The 22,200-nt window shown below is 34.4% G+C and overlaps 2 protein-coding genes and 1 long non-coding RNA gene across 12 annotated transcripts in view; 1 reads left to right on the top strand and 2 right to left on the bottom strand.

The window, feature by feature from the left end:
• Positions 1-11: 11 nt before the first annotated feature.
• LOC125670664 (ribosome biogenesis regulatory protein homolog) lies at positions 12-21,027 on the bottom strand. Its single transcript, XM_048905972.2, has 10 exons — positions 20,763-21,027; positions 9,631-9,703; positions 9,433-9,471; positions 9,105-9,143; positions 4,673-4,774; positions 1,344-1,422; positions 1,096-1,206; positions 799-953; positions 558-694; positions 12-168 (listed from the first exon to the last, which is right to left on the bottom strand). The coding sequence occupies exons 1-10, from the start codon at positions 20,912-20,914 to the stop codon at positions 39-41; spliced, it is 1,017 nt and encodes a 338-aa protein (XP_048761929.2). The 5' UTR covers positions 20,915-21,027; the 3' UTR covers positions 12-38.
• LOC130053948 (uncharacterized) lies at positions 12,898-14,990 on the bottom strand. The gene is made up of 2 exons (XR_008802169.1): positions 13,899-14,990; positions 12,898-13,480 (listed from the first exon to the last, which is right to left on the bottom strand). It is a non-coding gene; the product is annotated as an uncharacterized LOC130053948 (long non-coding RNA).
• LOC125670659 (rho GTPase-activating protein 44-like) overlaps positions 21,011-22,200 on the top strand; it is a 40,949-nt gene continuing 39,759 nt past the window's right edge. For 7 of the 10 annotated variants that reach the window (XR_007368349.2, XM_048905958.2, XM_048905963.2 and 4 more), the window contains exon 1: positions 21,011-21,220. Coding sequence is in view for 6 of the 10 variants with exons in the window: in XM_048905958.2 (XP_048761915.1) it covers positions 21,150-21,220 (71 nt within the window). In the remaining 4 variants the exon portion in view is untranslated. The remainder of the gene's footprint in view (positions 21,221-22,200) is intronic. The other 3 variants (XM_048905959.2, XM_056161731.1, XM_048905960.2) reach the window with 2 other exon arrangements.

The raw sequence follows: 22,200 nt of genomic DNA on the forward strand, positions 1-22,200 counted from the left end.
AACAAGAAAAATAGTTTGTTTTGTGAATTTATTTACAGTTATCTTTTTTTACCCCCTCTTTTGCCCCCCTTTCCAGTTTTAGCCCTTCCCCCTCCTTTCTTCTTGCCACTGCCACCTTTGTTTTTTCCTCCCTTTTTCCCCCCACCTTCTTCTCGTCTCGTTTTTGCTCTGAAACACAAAACAGGGACACTTTGATATCCACTGGTAGTAATTTGAATTTGACATTGATGTTTGATCTTGTATTTTATCTTTCATCTGAGCTATCTAGGTCAACTCTGCCGAACATGTCCTCCAGTTTAATCTGAGAGTCAACTCGGGACATGATGAGTATTCTATTACAGGAATCTGAGAGTGGACTCGGGACATAATGAGTATTTAATTACAGGAATCTGAGAGTCAACTCGGAACATGATGAGTATTTTTTACAGGGATCTTTATTACATCATTCATTTAATGCCACAGAAACTATTAACAATTAACCTTCCTGACTTTGAAGGATATCAGTTTCAAAAAACATTTTAATATAGAGACAAAAAATGAAAAATATGATGCTGTACCTCGACCTTTGCTCTTCCATGATTTGACGATTGGCTGCTTTTCTAGAGTCTACGATGGGAATCCTGTTCTGAATGTGGTTTAAAATGCCCAGCTGCTTTTTACTCTCTTTCTCAACATCACCATAATTTGGTTCAAACTTTGAAAATATCAATATAATAAATAATGTACATGGTTTGTTTAAAGAAAGAAAAAAGATGTGTCAGATATACCATACAATGAAGTGTAGAGAACATGGATTACCTTTCTCTTCTTGCCTGTGTATTTGGATGCTTTTTCTGTAGGAAGCTTGTCTGTAAACTTCCCTATGGATGCTGTAGATTTCCTGGCCACGGCAAGAGCTTTCCCCAAATAATCCTTCGTTGGTGCCTCAGTTGGAGTAAGTCCAACCCCAGGTACTAAAAAGAATAATGAGTCTTTGCAATGTGTAGGAAAAACACTTTATTAAAAACAATAGCAAGTGTCATAGACTTGTAAATTTACAAGAACATGACCCAAGTGCTAATAATTAGAAAAGATATTTAATGCGCTGCAATGTACCTTTTGATTTCTGTGACCTTGCTATGTTACGTAGTCTCTGTAACTCATTCTTAGCCAATCTCTCCTTCTTTTGTTCTTTTCTTTTGGCAAACAAATCAACATTGGGATCCTCTGTAAGAATATTATTAAATTAGATTCAAACTGTTCCATTTGACATTCTAAAACTGTCAATCGGATGGAAAGCTCACTCATTGCTCACAATGAAAACATCTAGTTCTTTTAGTTATTATACATCAGAACATACAGACCAGCATTATCCGGAACCTCTAGGCACCACTCCTGTGTGTCATCATTAGCTCTCTTATATCCCCACCTGGGCCTCCACTCCTGAAAATATGCAATAATTTGTATATCATTTGCAGAATTTGTGTCTCTGAATTGCCATATATCAGGAACTTAAGGATGTATGCTACACCAGAGAAATTTGATATGGATGGAAAGTGGAGGATATGTACATTATTTTTGAAATTGAAAACTTTCAAATTTACTTTGTTTAGTCAAAAAATGCAGTTTTAGTTGAAAGCAATTCGAGAAAAATTTAAAACCCCTGCTGGACTCGAACACGCGATCTACAGCTGAGCAGTCGATATGCTAACCTACTGGGCTACTCAGCTAGGCGAGAACTTTTTAAATAAATAGACAAATATTGCTGATATTTATATTTTCCTCCATGTTTTAAAAGGAAGTCAGCCATTATGACGATGTAGAGTACCTCCTTAACACAACTTTGTGAACATCTCCAACTCAAAGAAAATAAATTTGATCATATTATACACACAAAAGTGTTCTATGATAAAATGAGATTGGAGCATTGAATATATGTCTCATCCAACTGTCTTTTATTATAGCCATTAGGATTAAGATCCCAAAAGGTGGAATCTGTGGGATCTGAGAACAAGCATCAGATCATGAGCATCATTAATAACATGTCAACAAGCTTGGACCAGGTAGTAATATCAATAATACAGGTATGTACTGGGTCTCAGGTAATAATATCAATAGTACAGGTATGTACAGGGCCTCAGGTAGTAATATCAATAGTACAGGTATGTACAGGGCCTCAGGTAGTAATATCAATAGTACAGGTATGTACAGGGCCTCAGGTAGTAATATCAATAGTACAGATATGTACTGGGCCTCAGGTAGTGATATCAATAGTACAGATATGTACTGGGCCTCAGGTAGTGATATCAATAGTACAGATATGTACTGGGCCTCAGGTAGTGATATCAATAGTACAGATATGTACTGGGCCTCAGGTAGTGATATCAATAGTACAGATATGTACTGGGCCTCAGGTAGTGATATCAATAGTACAGATATGTACTGGGCCTCAGGTAGTGATATCAATAGTACAGGTATGTACTGGGCCTCAGGTAGTGATATCAATAGTACAGGTATGTACTGGGCCTCAGGTAGTAATATCAATATACAGGTATGTACTGGGCCTCAGGTAGTAATATCAATAGTACAGGTATGTGCTGGGCCTCAGGTAGTAATATCAATAGTACAGGTATGTATTGGGCCTCAGGTAATACTATCAATAACAGGTATACAGGGTATCAGGTAGTAATATCAATAACAGGTATACAGAGCCTCAGGTATTAATATCAATAACAGGTGTACAGGGCTTCAGGTAGTAATATCAATAACAGGTATACAGGGCCTCAGGTAGTAATATCAATAACAGGTGTACAGGGTCTTGGATAATAATATCAATATTACAGGTATACAGGGCCTCAGGTGATAATATCAATAACAGGTGTACAGGGTATCAGGTAGTAATATCAATAACAGGTGTACAGGGTCTCGGGTAATAATATCAATATTACAGGTGTACAGGGTCTCAGGTGATAATATCAATAACAGGTGTACAGGGTATCGGGTAGTAATATCAATAACAGGTGTACAGGGTCTTGGATAATAATATCATTATTATAGGTATACAGTGCCTCAGGTTATAATATCAATAACAGGTGTACAGGGTCTCGGGTAATAATATCATTATTATAGGTATACAGGGCCTCAGGTGATAATATCAATATTACAGGTATACCATAGGCACCTGAAGCTTGTATAGATCTTATGTACATACTCCCCCCCCCCCCTTTTATAGAATGAAAATATTTTTATACAGATCCAAAAATTTATCCAAAATATGTTATTTCCCCACCGATCACCCTCATAAGTTGTTCTGAATAGTCAGTCTCTACCTTCTATAAGCTTTTGAGATGACCACTTGTGAGATACTATATGTAATATACATGTATGTACAGTGGTATATACAGGTCTTCAAGTATTCACATTGACTTAAGGTGATATTGCCACAATTTGATGGATTTCATATAACATTTTAATTACACAATTACAAACAAATACAATCACTAAATTCATGACCATGGTACATTTATTCCAGAATAAATATTACTTTTAACATATTTTCAATTTACTGAAATTTCCATTGGTGTAAATTTTATAAATAGTTTTAGGCACTGCATTTTCATATTACCTCCATTATGAGCCTGGTCACTATATATTAGCCTAATTGCCCTCAGGCTCAAGGATTGATACGATACAACAAAGTGCAAGATGTACTGCAACATAAAAATGCTATGTCATGAATAGCAGTAGTAATTGACTTGCAATCCAATCTCTCCATTTTAACAGCAAAAGCAAGATGAGCATCTTTAATGTCAAATTCCAAAAGTTTTTCAATGTTTTGGAGAGCTAACTCTTGCTGACATCATCTGAAGTTTGGTTTTAGTGAACATGCATAGTGTCAGAGGGCATGATTATTATGTAGCTAATTATACATCTTCATGTACTAACTGAACCAGTTCTCATCAAAACAAAAGTATCTCTACTATAGTTAAGAAATCTGGAATAACACACTTTTGCAGTGAAATTCAAAAGCTGACAAGAACTGGTATTTGATAATAATAGAATCCTTCATTAGTACGAGTGTGGGATAGGGAAATTCCACCGAGGGGACAAGATTCGCAGTCTAGGACGAGGCTTTGCCGAGTCCTAGACAGCGAATCTTGTTCCAGAGGTGGAATTTCCCTACCCCAAACGAGTTAATAATGAAGGATTATTTTTCTCACATTTTACCTACAGTTTAGTGCATAAATTTAGGAGCTTTGAGAAAATTCTAAATTATCAAAATCCTCATTTGAACTTCGATGCAAAAACTAATTAGATAGGCAGAAAGAGCGTATCCGAAAATGGTTTACACTGTAAGTGTAAACTAAAAAACCCAAGGTTGTCCAACAGAAAGCTTCATTAAAATTTAAAGATAACAATGCAAAATATGTTTGCTTCACCATGTCACGTAAATCTTCACCGTGTAACGAAAATCATAGAAAATATATGACGTCACAATCAAATGACGTCGCAGCAGTGTGAGACAGAAAAATCTCACATGGCTGTCTCACACGGGTAAAGTCGATCTCACACTGGTGATAATGTGAGAAAAATTGATCACAAGCCAGTCTTGTTTTTGTCCTTATTTTTGAGAGAGAGAGAGAGAAAGAGAGAGAGAGAGAGAGAGAGAGAGAGAGAGAGAGAGAGAGAGTACCTTTGCCTGATCATCCCAAGTCATTCTGCTTTTCTTTCTTTTCTGAATGCCTTTGAGTTGTGCATACTGTTGCCACTTTGTGAGATGTTTATCTTTCGGTATCTGCATTGAAATAAAAATTTGTTAAGAATTTCATATATATACTGTATCATTACAAGAGGCACATAGCCATCTGATTCTCTCACAAATATTGCATGTTGTTGGTCAGTGAGTGCATATTTCAAACTCATCAAACTGAATGGCTTTATTGATCTTCATTTATTTCAATGTTTCTGTTAAAAAATTATGGCCTGGACAAGTACTTGTAACTTTTTCTACCCATGACCTTGATCTTGGCCAAATGACCATGGTCCAGTTTCAAAACATATTGTCTGGTCATAAGCAACCTGTATCAAGCATAAGCTTCAACTCTCCATTATATAATTGGGGCCTGAAACAAAAACTTAAATACACATATTTACTAGCTACTGCCTTAAATTTTGTTGGTAAATGATATTAATTCAAGGTCATGGCACATAGTCTAGTCATAATCAACATTTATGCCTACTAGAACATGTATTAAAGGTGAAGATAATGAACAGTGATCAATCTCACAGCTCCTATATGAAGTTCTAACATCAATGATAAAATGTTTTTAAGTACCTCTATCAGTGACCTTTGATTTGGCTTAATAACCTTGGCCAACACACTCTGGTCATAAACAATTTTTGTTTTAAGCATGAGCCTCTACTGCTTCTTGATAATAGAATCATGACCTGAATAATCATTTACAATTGTATTACACCTCAATTTTTTCTCCCTCTAAAATCATTATAATAAAAACACATCATTTTGACTGTTAAGTAAATAATTTTCAAATCTTTTAGTTCTATTGATCATTTGCCATTCAACAGTCTTTCAAACTTAAAAGGATCAATTTAGGGTAATAAAATAAAAGACCTATAGGGGAGAACAATTTTAAGGAAAAAAGTCACATGGTTATATCAAGTTTCTATAGATATTTTTTGCTGTCAAATATATATATATACATATATATATATATGTGTGTGTGTATGAATTTTTCATGTTTTTATTTTGATCTTATAATTATTCTTCAAAGTTGGCCTAAACAGCATTTTTCCCATTTAAGCATATTAATATGAATTTTGTATTTGAAGTTCTTCAAGGCAGGCTTGCCCCAAGATTTTTTTTATATATTTTGATAGGTTACAATCTCAAGAACAATTTACAAAAGTATTTTTTTTTTTGGAAGCATCCCTGCCTTGGGATCGAAATTCATGAAAAACTGACAAAAAATTAGGGGAATTGTTTTTGAAAACCTGGTTCATATAAACACTGGTATTTCTTGAACTTTGAATAGCTCAGTCAGCTGCACTTTTGGCAGTAAAGGCTGTGATTATAATTCCATGGTTCAAATCTGCCTCACGCCACACTTTTATCTTTATCTTTTATTTCGCATTTTCAACACTTTTCTCAGATCTTGTATAATTATGTGCATATTTTCTTTCAATAACCAAGTAATAAATGCATAATTATCCACTCTCTATATAAAAGACATTAAAAGAGAGAATGCAAATCATAAATTCTCTGTATACAAATGCAGTCAAGAAGAACTATCCTCGCTATGGTTGATTTTATTCCAAGGACAATAATCATTCATTCTGTGGAAGCAAAAAAAAAAAAAAAAAAAGCATGTCATACAATAATTGTTGTTTGCCTGTCCAGAATGTCCTGCTGTTTGTTAAGTATTGAAGAATTGGTAGAATTCATTGCTGGGAAAAGATGTGCATTTAGGCAATTGTAGGAGGAAAGTCTATCGGTTAGAAAGGAGTGGGGATGGGATCATTGGGTTATTTATGTAAGGTTTTATCCCATGCTGCCACTGTCCAGGCTCCCAAACAAAGGATGCATCCGTAAATGTCTCGTAAAATAAATATATATCAGCTAGGGATTCAGCCCGAAAGTAATTAAGACCAGACACATACCATTACAAAAATATGAAATAATCATATAGAGTTCAAAATGCTAATACATTTGTACATCGTTGTAAGAAGTCTAATAAAAGTTTACGTCCACATACTAAAAGCATTGAAAAACAATGAATTACATTTACTCAGCCTAAGGTTACAATCTAGAACGAATATGGGTAAGCTTTATGTAAAGACTAAAACCAGATCCAGACTATTGGGTTTTTTCTTTTGTTGCCTTGAATTGATTTTTTATTGGTTATATAAGCCACATGATTCTTGACAATGTAAAACAGTCCTGAAACAATTTTTTTTAAACAAATAAATACAATCTCCCTGGCAATATTGAATATTGGAAAGGGTAAACTTTTAATTTAGAAAGGTGATGATATTGGAAAACAAGTAATAATTGCAACAAGATGTTGTTACGAAAGTCATCCAAACCAACACAAATTGAATCCCTAACCCAAAAAGAAAATTGCTTTAAGTCTACATTCTGCAAAATAAACAAACTGAATATTGTTTTTACACATATAAACTTCTTGCAAAACCCTGAAATTTAATTCCCCTAATATCCCTTTAAATGAAAGGAACCCTTTTAGCACAAGTGCAAAAAGTGTAACAATAAAGAAAAAACAAGCTTTAAATGAGCTATTTGTTAATGGAGATATTATATTTTACATTTCAAACCAACTGGAAATTATGTTTCAAACACCTACTGGTATTATGAAAACTGCACCCCTTTTAAGGCTTTAAAAATGATACATTTTAAAACCTAAATGGATTTTAAATGTTAGGTGATCATTTTCAAAATGGTGGCCATTTTATTTGCCATCCTCAACTACAGCTACATTTAAAGATCTGACAACATTGAACAAGAGACCCACAGACCTTATCGGTCCCCTAAGTATTAGTTAAAAGTATCATTAGCCCAAGAGCTACAAAATCTATAATTCTTTTCCTGTTCTGTATATCTAAGCTAAATTCTAATATTCAGCAGCAGTATGAAACAAAATGTGTTAAATATCTATAGAAACTCATGAACTCTTTCATGTATTTAGTTGTACATGTATTACTGTTTTCTATATCATGGTATGCTAAAAACTGTTACAAAAATAATTATACAATATTTTTAAACAAATTGAGCATTTAAATTACATTTGTCTTGAATTTTTTGGCAATAAAATTTTAGACTCGAATGACTTCATACTACTAATGAATCAGTTATTCAAAACTCCTTGTGTGGTTTCATACAAATTAAAACTGAGACAGCCAAGGATGCCGATAGTTGAACAAAATGGCGGCGTCCATTCGGCTCACAGAACTTTCAGTGACGGTATGTAGAGATTATCTCTTTTTTTGCCAAATTTGTCTTAAAAGAGCCAACATGCATTTTCCCTCTGCCATTTTCTATTGGTTTGCTTTAACTCTCCCATTCAGATTCTCGATTCCAAAGACAGTTGTGTTAGGTTGATGGTCTGAAATTCCTTGTTTGAGAAATGCAATTTAATTTTTGGTCACAAAAACAAATTCTGGTCTTATATTCCATGTACTGCTATAAGTAATTGCTTCAGTTAATGCCCCTATGTTCCTTATATAACAAATGAATAAAACAAAATGAAATAAGACAAAAATGAAATGTTATGAAATTAAAAACAAAAAATACATATACATAATAACATAGAATAAAACTGTCACCCCTGAACCTCTAGTTGCCTGGAGTAGTTTCATATGCAACTAGGGCTGAAACGATTCAAAGAAATGTCAATACTGTTCAATAAAAACGCTCGATTCAATGTTCAATTCATTGCCTCGATTTTCAGTTCAATACATTTCTTAAAACTGGGTTCAGTAAAATACATCAGACTTGACCTGTACTTATCATTTTCGCATGCACGAGGGACAAAATGGCATCCAATAACATTCAGACTGTTGTTAGCCTCGAGTCTGACAAAAACAATAATGAACTTAATAAACTACAGAACCAACAGGTATGGTACCACTCAGCGGTTAGAAAACATTTTGTTTTTAAAATTGACACTGTGAATCTTCATAATAAATTTTTCTTCATAGTTATTATTGGTTTCTTCTGTAAAATCAGAGGCATATATACTATGTTACATATGTCTCTGGTAAAATGTATCGTACTGAAAATATTGAATCGTAGCAGAAATATTGCAATATGTATTGTATCTTGAAAGAAGCACATCGTTTCCACCCTATATGCAACCTGGAATGCTGCAGGCTGGTAGGGGTCACAGAATTCACAATTTTTGTTCTTACATGTATTACCCAATAGCCTATGCAAAATTTACCGTAGTCAAAATTAGCTGTTCATATGATGACAAACAAAATTACAATAGATCACACGAGGATACTCTCAAGTTAAAATTGACACATCACCCGAGTCTGAACATGGAGAAAAACAGTATGCAAGTGTAAACAAGTGATGGCTAAAAACTTACAGGTTTTTCTCTGGGAATGGAAGTTTTAGGGTCTGGAAGCTGTGAAAAAACAAATATGACTGTGTAAGTAATCTTTAAGTATTTTTATATGTCTCCTACAAAAGTATGGTCAGTCTATATTCTCTCATAGTGTGTTTTCTGCTTATGTTTTGTTTCAATTTAGTTTGATTCCGTTTTTTTTTAGTGCCATCTGTCCAATACACACATTCCACAAACTACTATTTGAAGAAATAAACAAATCCTGTGTGAAATTTTTGAAATGTCTGTTCTTTTCTACACAAAGCTTTCATACAACAGTTTCAAGCTTTAAATATTTATGAAAATGTACCTTAACAACTATTGCATCATCTACTTTCTCTGTTGGAAGCTACAACAAAAAATATTAAGTGTATTTAAACCCCAATACATATCTGCAATTCTACCTAATATCATATAATTATCCAAAAAGAAATGCAGTAAAGTCATTACTAAACATTTATCAACAAAAATGTAAAATACATTTACACTAAATGCAATGAATGTTTACCTGCCATAAAGTGTTAAGCAACAATTGTGTGTTGTCTCTAGCTAGATTCTTCAAAAACTCTTCTTTAGTCCTCCTGTTCAACAATGAAAATGATACACATGTACTGATAGCTGCAAGATAAATATGAAAATTGTGGAAATGTTTTTTATATCTTTCCAAACACGAATTTAAAAATTCCATTTCCAAAACAATCAAAGCTGTACCTTAATTGATCCTTAGCTATTTTCTGATAAACTTTGAACTAATCTTCATGCAGAAGATGTGTTTAATCGGGTACGGTTTGGGCTGAATTCTGCCCGATTGTGAAACTTCATGAAAATGCATCAGATGATCATTGGATATCTTTACCTTATAACGACATTTGGATGAAGTATACACTCATGAAATGTTATTCTAATGCAACTTTTGTATTCTGCATTTTGATTGGCTCATGCACTGATGTTTGAGGCAGTTAAATGAGCATTAACGACAATTAAAGCTTTCCATTTTGACGTCATAATAGAATAGTGCAAAAACACAACAATAAGTGAAAACATTTTGTGCTATATTTTATATAACAAACAAGAGGCCCATAGGCCACATTGCTCACCTGAGTCACCTTCAGGGCTCGAAATTAACATATGCCCGTCAGTCTGTGACTGGTTAAAAGTCTGGCGGACTGACTGACATTTGTTTTAGTCAGTCCGATGGGACTGGTTAATTTTCTAAGGCATATACTTATGAAATTTTATACACCCATTTGGCATGCTTCGATCTGTAGATATCCGATGAATCTGATTCGTAAATATAAATCCCACATTTAAGTGTTACAATATTGTCTGAGACATGTTGAGTTAAATTTCGTTTTAATAACATTAACGAAATTAAATGTTTAATCATTTCTGGAAAACTCTGTTGGACTGGTAAAATTTTCTGCGGACTGGTTGAAATTATACCCCATCAGTCCGGCTGGACTGGTGACATAAAAAGTTAGCTTCAAGCCCTGACCTTGGCCCTTCAGTGTTCAGCAGTTGTGATTTTTAAAAGATTTTTTTCCCCAGTCTTTATTTTCATGAAAAAATATATAGTTCAGGAGATATTTGATAGGTAACGTTTTCTTTAAAGTAGGTCAAACTCCAAAGGTCACAGATCATGATGGTATGAAATGATTGATTGATTGTATCTTGTTTAACGTCCCTCTTGAGAATTTTTCACTCATATGGAGATGTCATCAATAATGGTGAAGGGCTTTGAGCAGTGAGGGTTCTTTAGTGTGCTACACATACTGTGACATGGGACATCCGTTTTTAAGGTCATCTCCAAGGACCCGTGACATTTACACGTGATGCCGAGCATTAACTGTCACTACCTATTTTTATGATTTAGGTCTGTCATGGCCGGGATTTGAACCCCAACCTTCCGCGTGCGGGGTGAACGCTCTACCTCTAGACCACCGAGGTGGTGGTATGAAATGAAGGACTTGCAATAAGAAATTTAATAGAAAATATGAAAGCTCTACCTTAAATAGTTTAGGGGATATTGAATAAGGGCTAATAGGTCAGGTTTTCGTAAAAGTAGGTCAAACTTCAAGGTGAAGCTCACATAGTCCAACACCATGGTATCACATGAAAAGTCTTGCCATAAAAAATCTATATACACTTTGTGACAGCTCTACACTAAAATGTTCAGGAGATATTTAATAAGTTTTCTTAAAAGTTTGTTCAAACTCCAAGGTCAAGGTTGCAAAGTTACAATAAAAACTTTGATACAAAATAAAAAGGTCTTGTCACAAGAAATGTACATACGACATATGAGAGCCCTATCACTCACTATTCAAAAATTATGAGTAAGATTAAAGTATTAAAATTAAGGTCAAACTCCAATGTCAAGATCACAAAGTCAAAGTTCGTGTGTAAAAATGTAAGGCCTTACCATAAGGAATCTTTATGATAATCATAAAAGCCCTGCCTTAAGGTCACAAGGTTGAACTTTGGTACTAAAGAAATGGTCCTGTCACAAGTAAAGTGCAAATGAAAGCCCTATCACTTACCACTCCAAATTATGTGCAAAGATAAAGTTTCAAACAAACAGACAGGACAAACAATATGGCCCTGACTACATGTATAGTCAAAGGGGCATAAAAAAACTTCAATCCACACAACTTGGAGAGTTCGAACATTTGGACATAATTTAGTGTGGCCCTGCTACTCTTGCTTGATACCCTTTTGTGGTGACACCCTACTTTAGGGGGCCACAATTTTAACAAACTTTAATTTGCACTATCTAGGGATGCTTGTATATTAACATGACTTATCATAGTCCTGTTGTTCTTGAGAAGAAGATTCTAAAGTATTTTCCTATATGTCCCCATGTAAAACTTTGATCCCCTTCATAAGAACAAAGCATCACCCAAAGATGATTTGTAACAAGTTTCATTGAAATTGGTCCAGTGGTTCTGGAGAAAAGATAAAAATCTGCAAAGTATCTTACTTCAAAAATATTGATGTTGGCGCATAATGTGCATTATACATTGTACTAAAGTATGCACTCTTTTACAGTAAAATTAATTCATAATTCAGACTATAAATATATCTGATAGGAAAGTTTTATTTTACAAAACAAAACAAGATGTGTTTGTGAAACACAAATGCCCCCGATAATGGCCAATTCCGAAGATGGCCAAGGTCACAAGGACAAATATCTTGGTACCAGCAGAAAGATCTTGTCACAAGAAATGCTCATGTACAATATGAAAGCTCTAATATTTACCATTTAGAAGTTATGACCAATGTAAAAAAAAAATTAAAAGTAGGTCAAATGTCAAGGTCAAAAGGTTTAGTACCAACGGAAACATCTCGTCACAAGGAACACTCATGTGAAATATCAAAGCTCTACCACTTACTGTTCAAAAAATATAAGCAAGGTTAAAATTTTCAAAAAGTATATCAAACTCCAAGGTCAAGGTCACAGGTCAAAACAGTACCCATGGAAAGGTCTTGTCATAAGGAATACTCATGTGAAATATTAAAGCTTTATCACTTACTGTTCAAAAGTTATTAGCAAGGTTAAAGTTTTCAAAAAGTAGGTCAAACTCAAAGGTCAAGGTCACAGGGTCAAAAATGTTGGTACCCACGGAAAGGTCTTGTCACAAGGAATACTCATGTAAAATATCAAAGCTTTATCACCTACTGTTCAAAAGTTATTAGCAAGGTTAAAGTTTCAGACAGAATGACAGACAGGACAAAAACAATATGCCCCCGATCTTCGATCTCGAGGGCATAAAAAATCTTCGAATGTATGTATAAAATTATATTAGTTGTTCATCTTTATATATTTTAATTGACCTTTTTGCACTTATAAGATTGTAAATCATTCTCTCACACACAGACACACACAACCTTAACCCACAAACTTCCACACCATCACCCTCTCTCACTCCTCCACAACATTGAAATCTTCTGCCCACACCACCTATGAAATCCTGGTAAATAGATGCATCTTCCAGTGATGTCATCCAGCTCTGAACCTCCTTCAGTGATTCCTGACATTGTCAAATGTCCACTTATTTCAACAACAATGGTGCCAGTTTTACATAGCAGTACCAGCTATCAATAATTCCCTCTGGTAACTGACCCATCATCTGTTTGGCAGAGATAAGGCAGCTTTAATCTTGGTGCACTCCATCCCAGAAATTTCCTTACTGATCAAGATTTCAAATCCCTGTGTTTGCGAGTGTACGGCTGAGAGATATGAAGCTGGTCCAAGAGTTAGTTGACACAATTCAGTATTGTAATTTGGGAATTCTGAAGCAACATTCTCCGTGTCCACTATTGTCCCACAAAACCCTCCTCTGTCAAGCCCCCACACATTCCTGTAAAACACAAAAACATTCCACAGTTTGTAAATGAAATAAAACTGACATATTAATTCAAATAATAAAACCATTCAATTACATGTATAAACTGCATCTTCTCATAATGCAAGTATTATGTACAGTAAAATACAGTTACAGCAAACACGCTTATAATGATTTCATCCTTACAGCAAAGTGATTTTCATTCCCTGTCTGTAGTTTTAAAACATATTATGAACTTTTTAGATATAATCAATGGATATAACAAATTATGTTTAAAACAAATCAAAATTGTTAGCCCCTAGCACTTTGTTATAAACATGTTTTTTACCGTACCGGTATATCTTCATGTTGAGTTTTATCTTAAATGGAGGAAAACAATCTTTTGATGGAATGATCAATATTTTACAAGTCTCAATATGTATAGTGTATTTACTCTGTGGGAAAGGTAGATCATTTATGCAGTAAGTTATTGGTCCTCCTCTGATGACATGCTGAGTGGTGACCTATGCTGCTACAGTTCTCACATAGTCACCAACGAATGAGATTTGCAAGGTTTTTGCTAAATATCACCAATATCAATATGCCCATTAGCTGTTTTGACAATCCACCTGACCTGGAAAGAAAATAAAACATTACACATACAGTGAAACAATATTCCATTATTTTATATACACTTGTTTTTCATATTGAAAGCTTATATGACTATACTATTAGGAATATTTATATAATCAGATACTTCAATAAATCACACCTTTGTAACATTTCTTGACTTGTTAGAATCAAGTGTGGGCAGCTGTTTGTCTCATTGTGTCAAGAATGCTGGCATCTCCATCCTTATTCCAATATCTTCCAAAACATCAAAGGCATCCCTAAATTCCTGATATCAAAAAACATATAATATTCTTGCAGCCAGTTCTGGAGTTCTTCAGCAAATCATGTGCTTCACGATTTTTGCATTGAGTCGTCAAGATAGGGTCCAAGAACCAATACAATATATCGTAGTCAAAACCATCATTGGTCTGCGCTTGTGCATTACTGTGAGACTGCCACACACATGTGAAATTGGAGCTTTTTTAAACGTAAATGTACACTCCGTCCAATACCAAGATTGCAGGGTTTGAGGTTATATCATCAGTCAAAAGAATCTCTTGACAGTTGATGGATGTGGTTTTCAATGACTTCCTCATGTGTAATGTGCTGAAATCCCACATTGTATGGAACAAAGTCTCTCTTAAGGATGGATGTTTTCTTCAATGTTGTGTTGTCATTGGACCTGATCCAACATAAAGCTTCATCATACATTTTCTCACATTCCAAGTGCCACATGCAGCACCATGCTCCAATTGGAATAACTTTCTTTCCAAATGAACACAGACATCCAGCCATGTTGTGAAACTGTAACAAGCTTTGATCCTGGTTTCTTGCAAACAATGCTGTAATATAACCATGGTTCTGTGATGACAAGGGAATTGTCAGAGGACTTGCAAAATATTGATTTTGTTTGCTTCTGTTTTGGAGATTCAAATGTTGGGTCCTTTATCTCCCTCTTTGGATGGGTGGGTGGATGGAGCTGTTTTCCTTTATCTCCCTCTTTGGATGGGTGGGTGGGTGGAGCTGTTTTCCTTTATCTCCCTCTTTGGATGGGTGGGTGGGTGGAGCTGTTTTCCTTTATCTCCCTCTTTGGATGGGTGGGTGAGGAGGAGCTGTTTCCAGCGAAACAGGTTCCCTTGTCATGAATTCCTTTATTTTCAACACAATAATAGGCCAACTTTTGTTTCACATTTAAAGACAAGTATATTTTAAATGTCAATAAAAACAAACCAGCAGGACTTTGTTCATAAGAAGGGGTCTTTATCATACAATAATATCCATCCTGGAAAAAAAACCATGCTATAAATATAATAAATCACAGGTGTACAACTTTGATCTATGACATGCTTTAAATGACAACAGTAAGGGGGATCAGATCATTGCATGTAAACAGAGAACTGATGATTTCTTCATTCGATTACTTTATGATCAAACATATTATGCAAACATTATTAATGTCATCTTTGGGGTTAGATACATTAATTGATTATGCATCCTTGTAATGGACCACTGTTTGCATTTATCAAAGACTTTTTATCATGGATATACGTATTACGTCTAGTAAGTGCATAAAAGTTAAAACAGTCTGCCGCCTGCTGTTGATCACATGCTGTTTCACGTTTTAAATGAAATGTTGTGCATGGTAAAGCATAACGCTTACATTTTCAACAAATATAAATTTATATAAGTAATCATTTATCATTATATAAACTACTTAAATGTGGCTTACCTGGTATGTAACATGAATTCTCATGAAGCATTCGTTGGTTCCATCTATAACCCCTACTCACAGGGGCTCAGTAAAGGGACAACACTCGCCATCTTGGATTTCTAGGGGGCCTTCGATTCACAGTTTATTTTTAACAATTTCTCCTCTCTGCCTACCGGTTTCTGGCAAAATCTATGTTGGAAAAAGATCCAACGACTGCTTATGTTTACATGCGGCATCAAACATCTTGTGACCCGAAATGTCCTCGATACCTGTCCTACTTTATCGAAAACAACGAAAGTTTTCATTGAACTTTTTTAGATGTAAATATGATACTCTTTTTAAAATGACAAAAACAGCGGATTTTGGTAGTGGATTTTATTGATACAATTTCTTATTCGGGAATAAATAATACAAAACTTTAATAATTTAATAGTCGGGAACAAATAATACAAAGCTTCAATATCTGACAACCGAGCCCCTGAACCCTCACTTTATTTGATTGTGTATTATGCATGTGTATAGATAATTAAGTTTAATTTCAATATGCTTTTAAGAGTACAGGGATAGACATTAACTTTTTACCTCACTTGAATATTCACTTGTCCGAATGAAAAACTTAGCTGTTCAAAAAGTTTTAGACTCTTATCAACCAGTGATTTTAATTAGCTCTCTCTCTCTGTCAATCGGTGAATAGCGAAGTTTTCTCTTTTTTTAGAATAGTTTTCCCCTTTTCCCCAGTGTAAGAGGTTATACCTGTGAATTATGTCATACAAGTTGCATTATTGTAGTTGAATGAAATTGATGAAAAATGTCATTGACAGTTATAGATAAGAATACTGCAATGGTCATTGTAAGGAAATAGATCTTTTCACCACAAAAGAACAAACAAGGGATGTAACATGTGGCAAAGTTTTGATACATGTATTTGATTCAAATGTGCAACGTTTTATTTCTATTAAAAAAAGTTTCTAAAGTGTAACAAATCATTTTTTATTCAATAACCTGGATACTAGGAATTCTGCAAATCATATTAACAGTAAGAAAAGTACTGGTGATAGCGAGTGTAGCGCTGCATGAATTTCTGACACATGGTACATATCATACTGCTGTAAGTGTCGATTAAACCTGAAAATTAGGATTGTCATGCTGACTGTTTTAAATTCGGATTTATTTTTATTTTCAACATTGACTTTTCTTTTATCGTCTTTTTTTTTTAGCATTTACCTCAATAAAATACTTTGAGAGACAGCTGTGAAGCCACCATTTTCTCACAAACATAACAATTAAGATAAGTTGTATGTCAGATAGTTTGTCATTCAGATTGACTTACTGATAGGATAAGATACGGTACTATCTTCCATTGTAGTATTAAAATTAAACTGATGATTCAGTAATATGGAGTTGGACTTTACTTTCTAATATTTGATATTCCTCAAGCTTAACACAATTATTATAATAATCACATTTCCTACTGAAATAATCACTTGCCCGATGCACTTGCCCCATTTGTGTGTATTGAGTTTCACTTGTTCAAACCGAGTTTTCACTTCCCTCGGGCAATCAGACAACCACTAGTGTCGATTCCTGGAATAACTATGAGTTACTCTTTTAAAAAAAAATAGAGGAGAATATGTCTGCAATTTTTCAATGCAAAATAATTTTTCCCATAAAAGCCAGGCAATATAAATCGCACCAAACTGTACCTAATTCTTTTCCACCACGTCATTGTTTGTAAATTTTATACAAAGATGTCTAGATTTAAACTTAACCAAGATCAAACAATTAATGCATTGTACAGTATCTATGTTTGGTACTCTGGTAAAATTCATGCTACTTCAGTTATCTATATTAGAGGGCAAAGCCCTCTCACGGCCCGAAGGACCGTAAGAGCAGAGCTCTCCCTATAGGTAACACATATATACATGTTTAAAAGGAAAATATAGAAAACTAATGAAAAATTAAACCATACCTATGGAACTTCAAAATTTTGGTCCGATTCGAATACTGTCGCGTGGACATGTATTTCTCCATTTTGAATCTTGTGTACCCAAGTTCACGTCATTCTGAGATGTTACATAAAATCCATAAAAGCATGCAAATCTTATTTTCTTAATCATATAGGCCTCATCACTCCTCGATTAACGTTTCCTATGTTTGTGTATTTGCTAAACATTGATGCTGAATATGACGTCACAATTAGGGCTGAAACGATTCACCGAAAAATCGATACTGTTCAATATAAACGCTCGATTCAATGTTCGATTCACTGCCTCGATTTCGATACATTTATTACAAATACAAAATCCATCAGGTTGGGTTTGTACTTATTATTAACCTCAGTACAAGGAACAAAATAGTGTCAAATAATGTTCAGTCTTGAGCCTGACGAAAAAAATTATGAACTTTATCTGATCAAACTACAGAGTACAGATCCAACTGGCATCTTACTGTTTGGAAACATTATGCTTTTAAAATGATGATTGTGAATCTTGGTACATTGTAATTAAATTTTTCTTCAATGTTATTATTGTTTCTTCTATAAATTGTATCGTATTGAATCGCTGCATAAGTATTGCAATATGTATTGTATCATGAAAGGGGCGTATCGAAAGCAGCCCTAGTCACCATGCAATGATTACATCAGTTGCATAGTGTTTCCCGTGTTCAATGAATAGGCGGATCAAAAATGTCTAAAGTTAGAATACTTTGATTGAGCTCTGTCCTTACATGTTAGGTGCCGGTACCTCGAATTACCGAAATGTCCGTGATTTGCCGAAATGCCCCCAGAAATTACCGAAATGCCCCATGAAACTACCGAAATGCCCCTTCCAACGTATAAATTAGAGAATATTTAGTTTAGATATTTTCAATTTTGAAAAGAAAATAGAAAATTGTGTTCAATTCTCGCATTAGCGATATTTCAAAGAACGATAACTCTAGCAAAAATCTTGTAACCTCTGTGCTAATCTGAGGAGATATCACCGAAGTTTTTCTCCCTTTAATTCTCGTATCCCCCCCCCCTTCCCTTCCCCATATAATACTTGATTGAATTATTCTTTGTTAATTTTGTTCACTGTTTTATGAGAACTATAATTCTATAACCACACATGGCATCATGTTATTCCATCCGCGTACTTAACAATATTGTTATCATGGTTTATGTATAAAGACATACAATTATTGATCGTCGGCACACGGACTAAATAGTTACTAATACTTTTATATCTTTTACTATGTTTATTCCGTTTTTAAAAGCAATAATCATTCCGTCACATTTACGGAATAAATGCTATCGTAAAGTCCGCAGATCGAATAACATGATTGTGCCGATAATATTGTGATCTGGTTTTGTATTAACTTAGTGGTGTTCCAGTGCCCGAAGACCCCACTTTAGATCCACGCATGATTTAGATATGCAATGTGTTTTGCACACGCCAATACGTCAACGGCGGGTAGGATGGGCAGAGTGTAAATGTCTCCGTGTGCGTGAAAATCTTGCTCTACTACTTGAACACCTGTCTTTCTTAACAAAGTATATTTTTGTATTAAAAATATATTTGGTGACTCCCCTGGACCACTTCTTAAATTCTTAAATAGTAACAGTGAATAGTAAGAATGCAATTTCGAAGTAGTAGAAGTTGTGAAATGAATTCATGTATAGAAGGGAGCACCTCTCCACCCCACCCTGGAATAATGAAGTAAGGGAAAATGTAAAGTTTAATCAATATTATATTTAATAAAATAGTTTGTGTTATACTGTACAGAATATCATTCTCTCCAATGTCACTACTATAGCTATTCAACTATTAAAGCTTCAGGGGTACATGTATATTTTTCTTTGCCCCCCCCCCTTTTTTTTTTTACATTATTCAATTGAAGCTTTGTATTTCAAATAACTGAATAATAGTAACTACATGTATTACAGCTTTTTTAAAAATTTATTTATTTTTTTTAAATTTTATATGCTATTCAGTAATTCAATAGTCACTAATTGCTGGGTTTTTTCCCCCTGCATTCTTTATGCCATTCAATAGTCGCTAGTTACTGAAGGAAATAAATGATTGCTTTTTAATTTTTTCTCCCTCTCAATTTTTATGCCATTTAATAATCACTAGTTACTGTAGCAAATGACTGTTTGCCTTACCAATACCGAAATTTGCCTTAATTATTAATATGCTTTTCTTATGTTGTTTTCATAGTTCAGTTCTGTTACATGTATATATTGAAAACATTAAATGAAATAAAAATAATACGAATATTTATGCTTTTTCATTCATTGTTGGAAGAAACAATGAATAGAGGAAACAAGACATTTTACGGGGAGGGGGATACGAGAATTATAGGGAGAAAAACTTCGGTGAAGCACAGAGGTTGCAAGATTTTGCTAGAGTTATCGTTCTTTGAAATATCGCTAATGCGAGAATTGAACACAATTTTCTATATTTACAACCACAATTTGGCATTTTCTTATCAAATTTGAACATATATAAACTAAATGTGCTCTAATTTATGCGTTGGAAGGGGCATTTCGGTAGTTTTAAGGGGCATTTCGGTAAATCACGGGCATTTCGGGAATTCGGGGTACCCCGTTCGGTGCTAATATTTCGGGATATTTTTTGTCCTGTTATGGATCTAGATACTACTGCGAAGATTTTTTGCTTCGCCCTCAAACACGGTCACGCTGTAAAACATATCATACCTTAAGTTGAACCTTGCCCAGTAACATAAGGCAAAACCTCAGTCAAATTGTTTTCTTGGGCTTGAATTGATCAACATCAGTCCATCAAATCAACATACATACCCATGAATCAAGAAAGGTGATTCTATAACCAGACAGACTTATGATTAAAGATTAAAACTAATCTCGGCAAAATTCGAATCCCTTCAAAATAGGTCTAAACAAAATTAACACTCAGAAATGTCACGCTTTAAAGATACCCCCCCCCCCCCCCCCCCCCCTTATTTCAACCATGTGTTAGACAGAATATTCCTTACTTTAATTCAGATGTGTCTAATGGATTTGTATCAACAGTCAACAAATTTCCTGCGTCTATTTCTAATTCAATGTCTTTGTGAACCTCTATCGTTTTGTACTTAGATTCTTTCTCAGCTGCTTCTTGTAACACTCGTTCCACGAGGTCTGCCATGTTTATTACGATTCCACACTTTCTTTCTAAGAACGATTTTGATTGGATGAACTTTGATAATTGATCAATAGGATTTCACCTAACAATAGGGTACCTGTCTGTCTGTTCGTCTCAAGTGAACTCCATTTCCTGTGTAAACTACCGAGTCCTGTGATAAGGAAAGTTGATAGACGATGACAGCTCGGTGGAATTGCATGAGATAGAATCCGGGACAACATAGTTCTATCTCCAAGCCATGCTTAAAAGGGAGAATCTGCGGAAAAATTTCCTGAGAGTGAAACAAATAGCAGACCAAAATTTGGGAAGGTGTGGTTTGTTTTTATGGATTACTGTCTAGTCCATTGCTATATCTCGAATTTCATCAAATACTACGCCTTTTTACAAAGTTTGTTGCCTATATGTGTTGAATAAGTCTTTTTGAGTACACAACGACGTTTTCATAATCAGAATAGATAGCGTTTTACGTTTACTTTCTTGGAACCCTGGAATATAGATCATTTGATATGTACACACATCAAATGTCTTACAAAGAGCAGATTGCATTGTGTGCTTGCATCACATTTATAAACATGACTGATGGATGAGATCAATACTGCACAGGAGAAAGAAATGCACACAAAATGGGACCACTGTCTGAGTGTGTGAGTGGCAAGTGCTTGATATTGATCCTTGCTTACAAATTATTTCCAGTAGACTGAGTAGAGTAACACTCGATTATAGTTTATTGGTTTTTCATATTACTGATATGAACTGAAAGCCAATTTATATATCTTTAGTCTCACACACACATAATCTGGCACGAAGTGTATAAATTAGGTATGAAACCTGTAGTTACTTTTTATTCACATGGAATCAAAGATTCGAGGGCATGGCATATAGTTTTTGGCTTGTCTGTCTGTGGTAAGAAACTTTCATATCTTTTACACCACAAAAGGTAAAGCTGGTCAGGTGATTTTTAGCTGTTACGCTTACATATTGTACAAGTCAATAATTATTTTTTACATAATTTAAAAAAATACCGAAAAATTTGAATAATGAAATGTCTTTCTTTGATTTGTTCAATAGGAAATGAAAGTCGTAGTGCTGGGTATTGCGGCTCGAAAATCATATTGCAATATTAAATTTTGTATTGCAATATATCACAATATTATAACAATCTTTATGAAATAAAACAAAAAAAGTTATCTTCGGATATTTCTTTCATTCTACTTGAAACACTATAAATAAACATTGACAAATGAATAGATGAATCAAAAAATGGTTCAAATTACTAGATTTTTTAGGCT

This window comes from Ostrea edulis, chromosome 4 (assembly GCF_947568905.1).
Source record: "Ostrea edulis chromosome 4, xbOstEdul1.1, whole genome shotgun sequence".
NCBI lineage: Eukaryota > Metazoa > Mollusca > Bivalvia > Ostreida > Ostreidae > Ostrea > Ostrea edulis.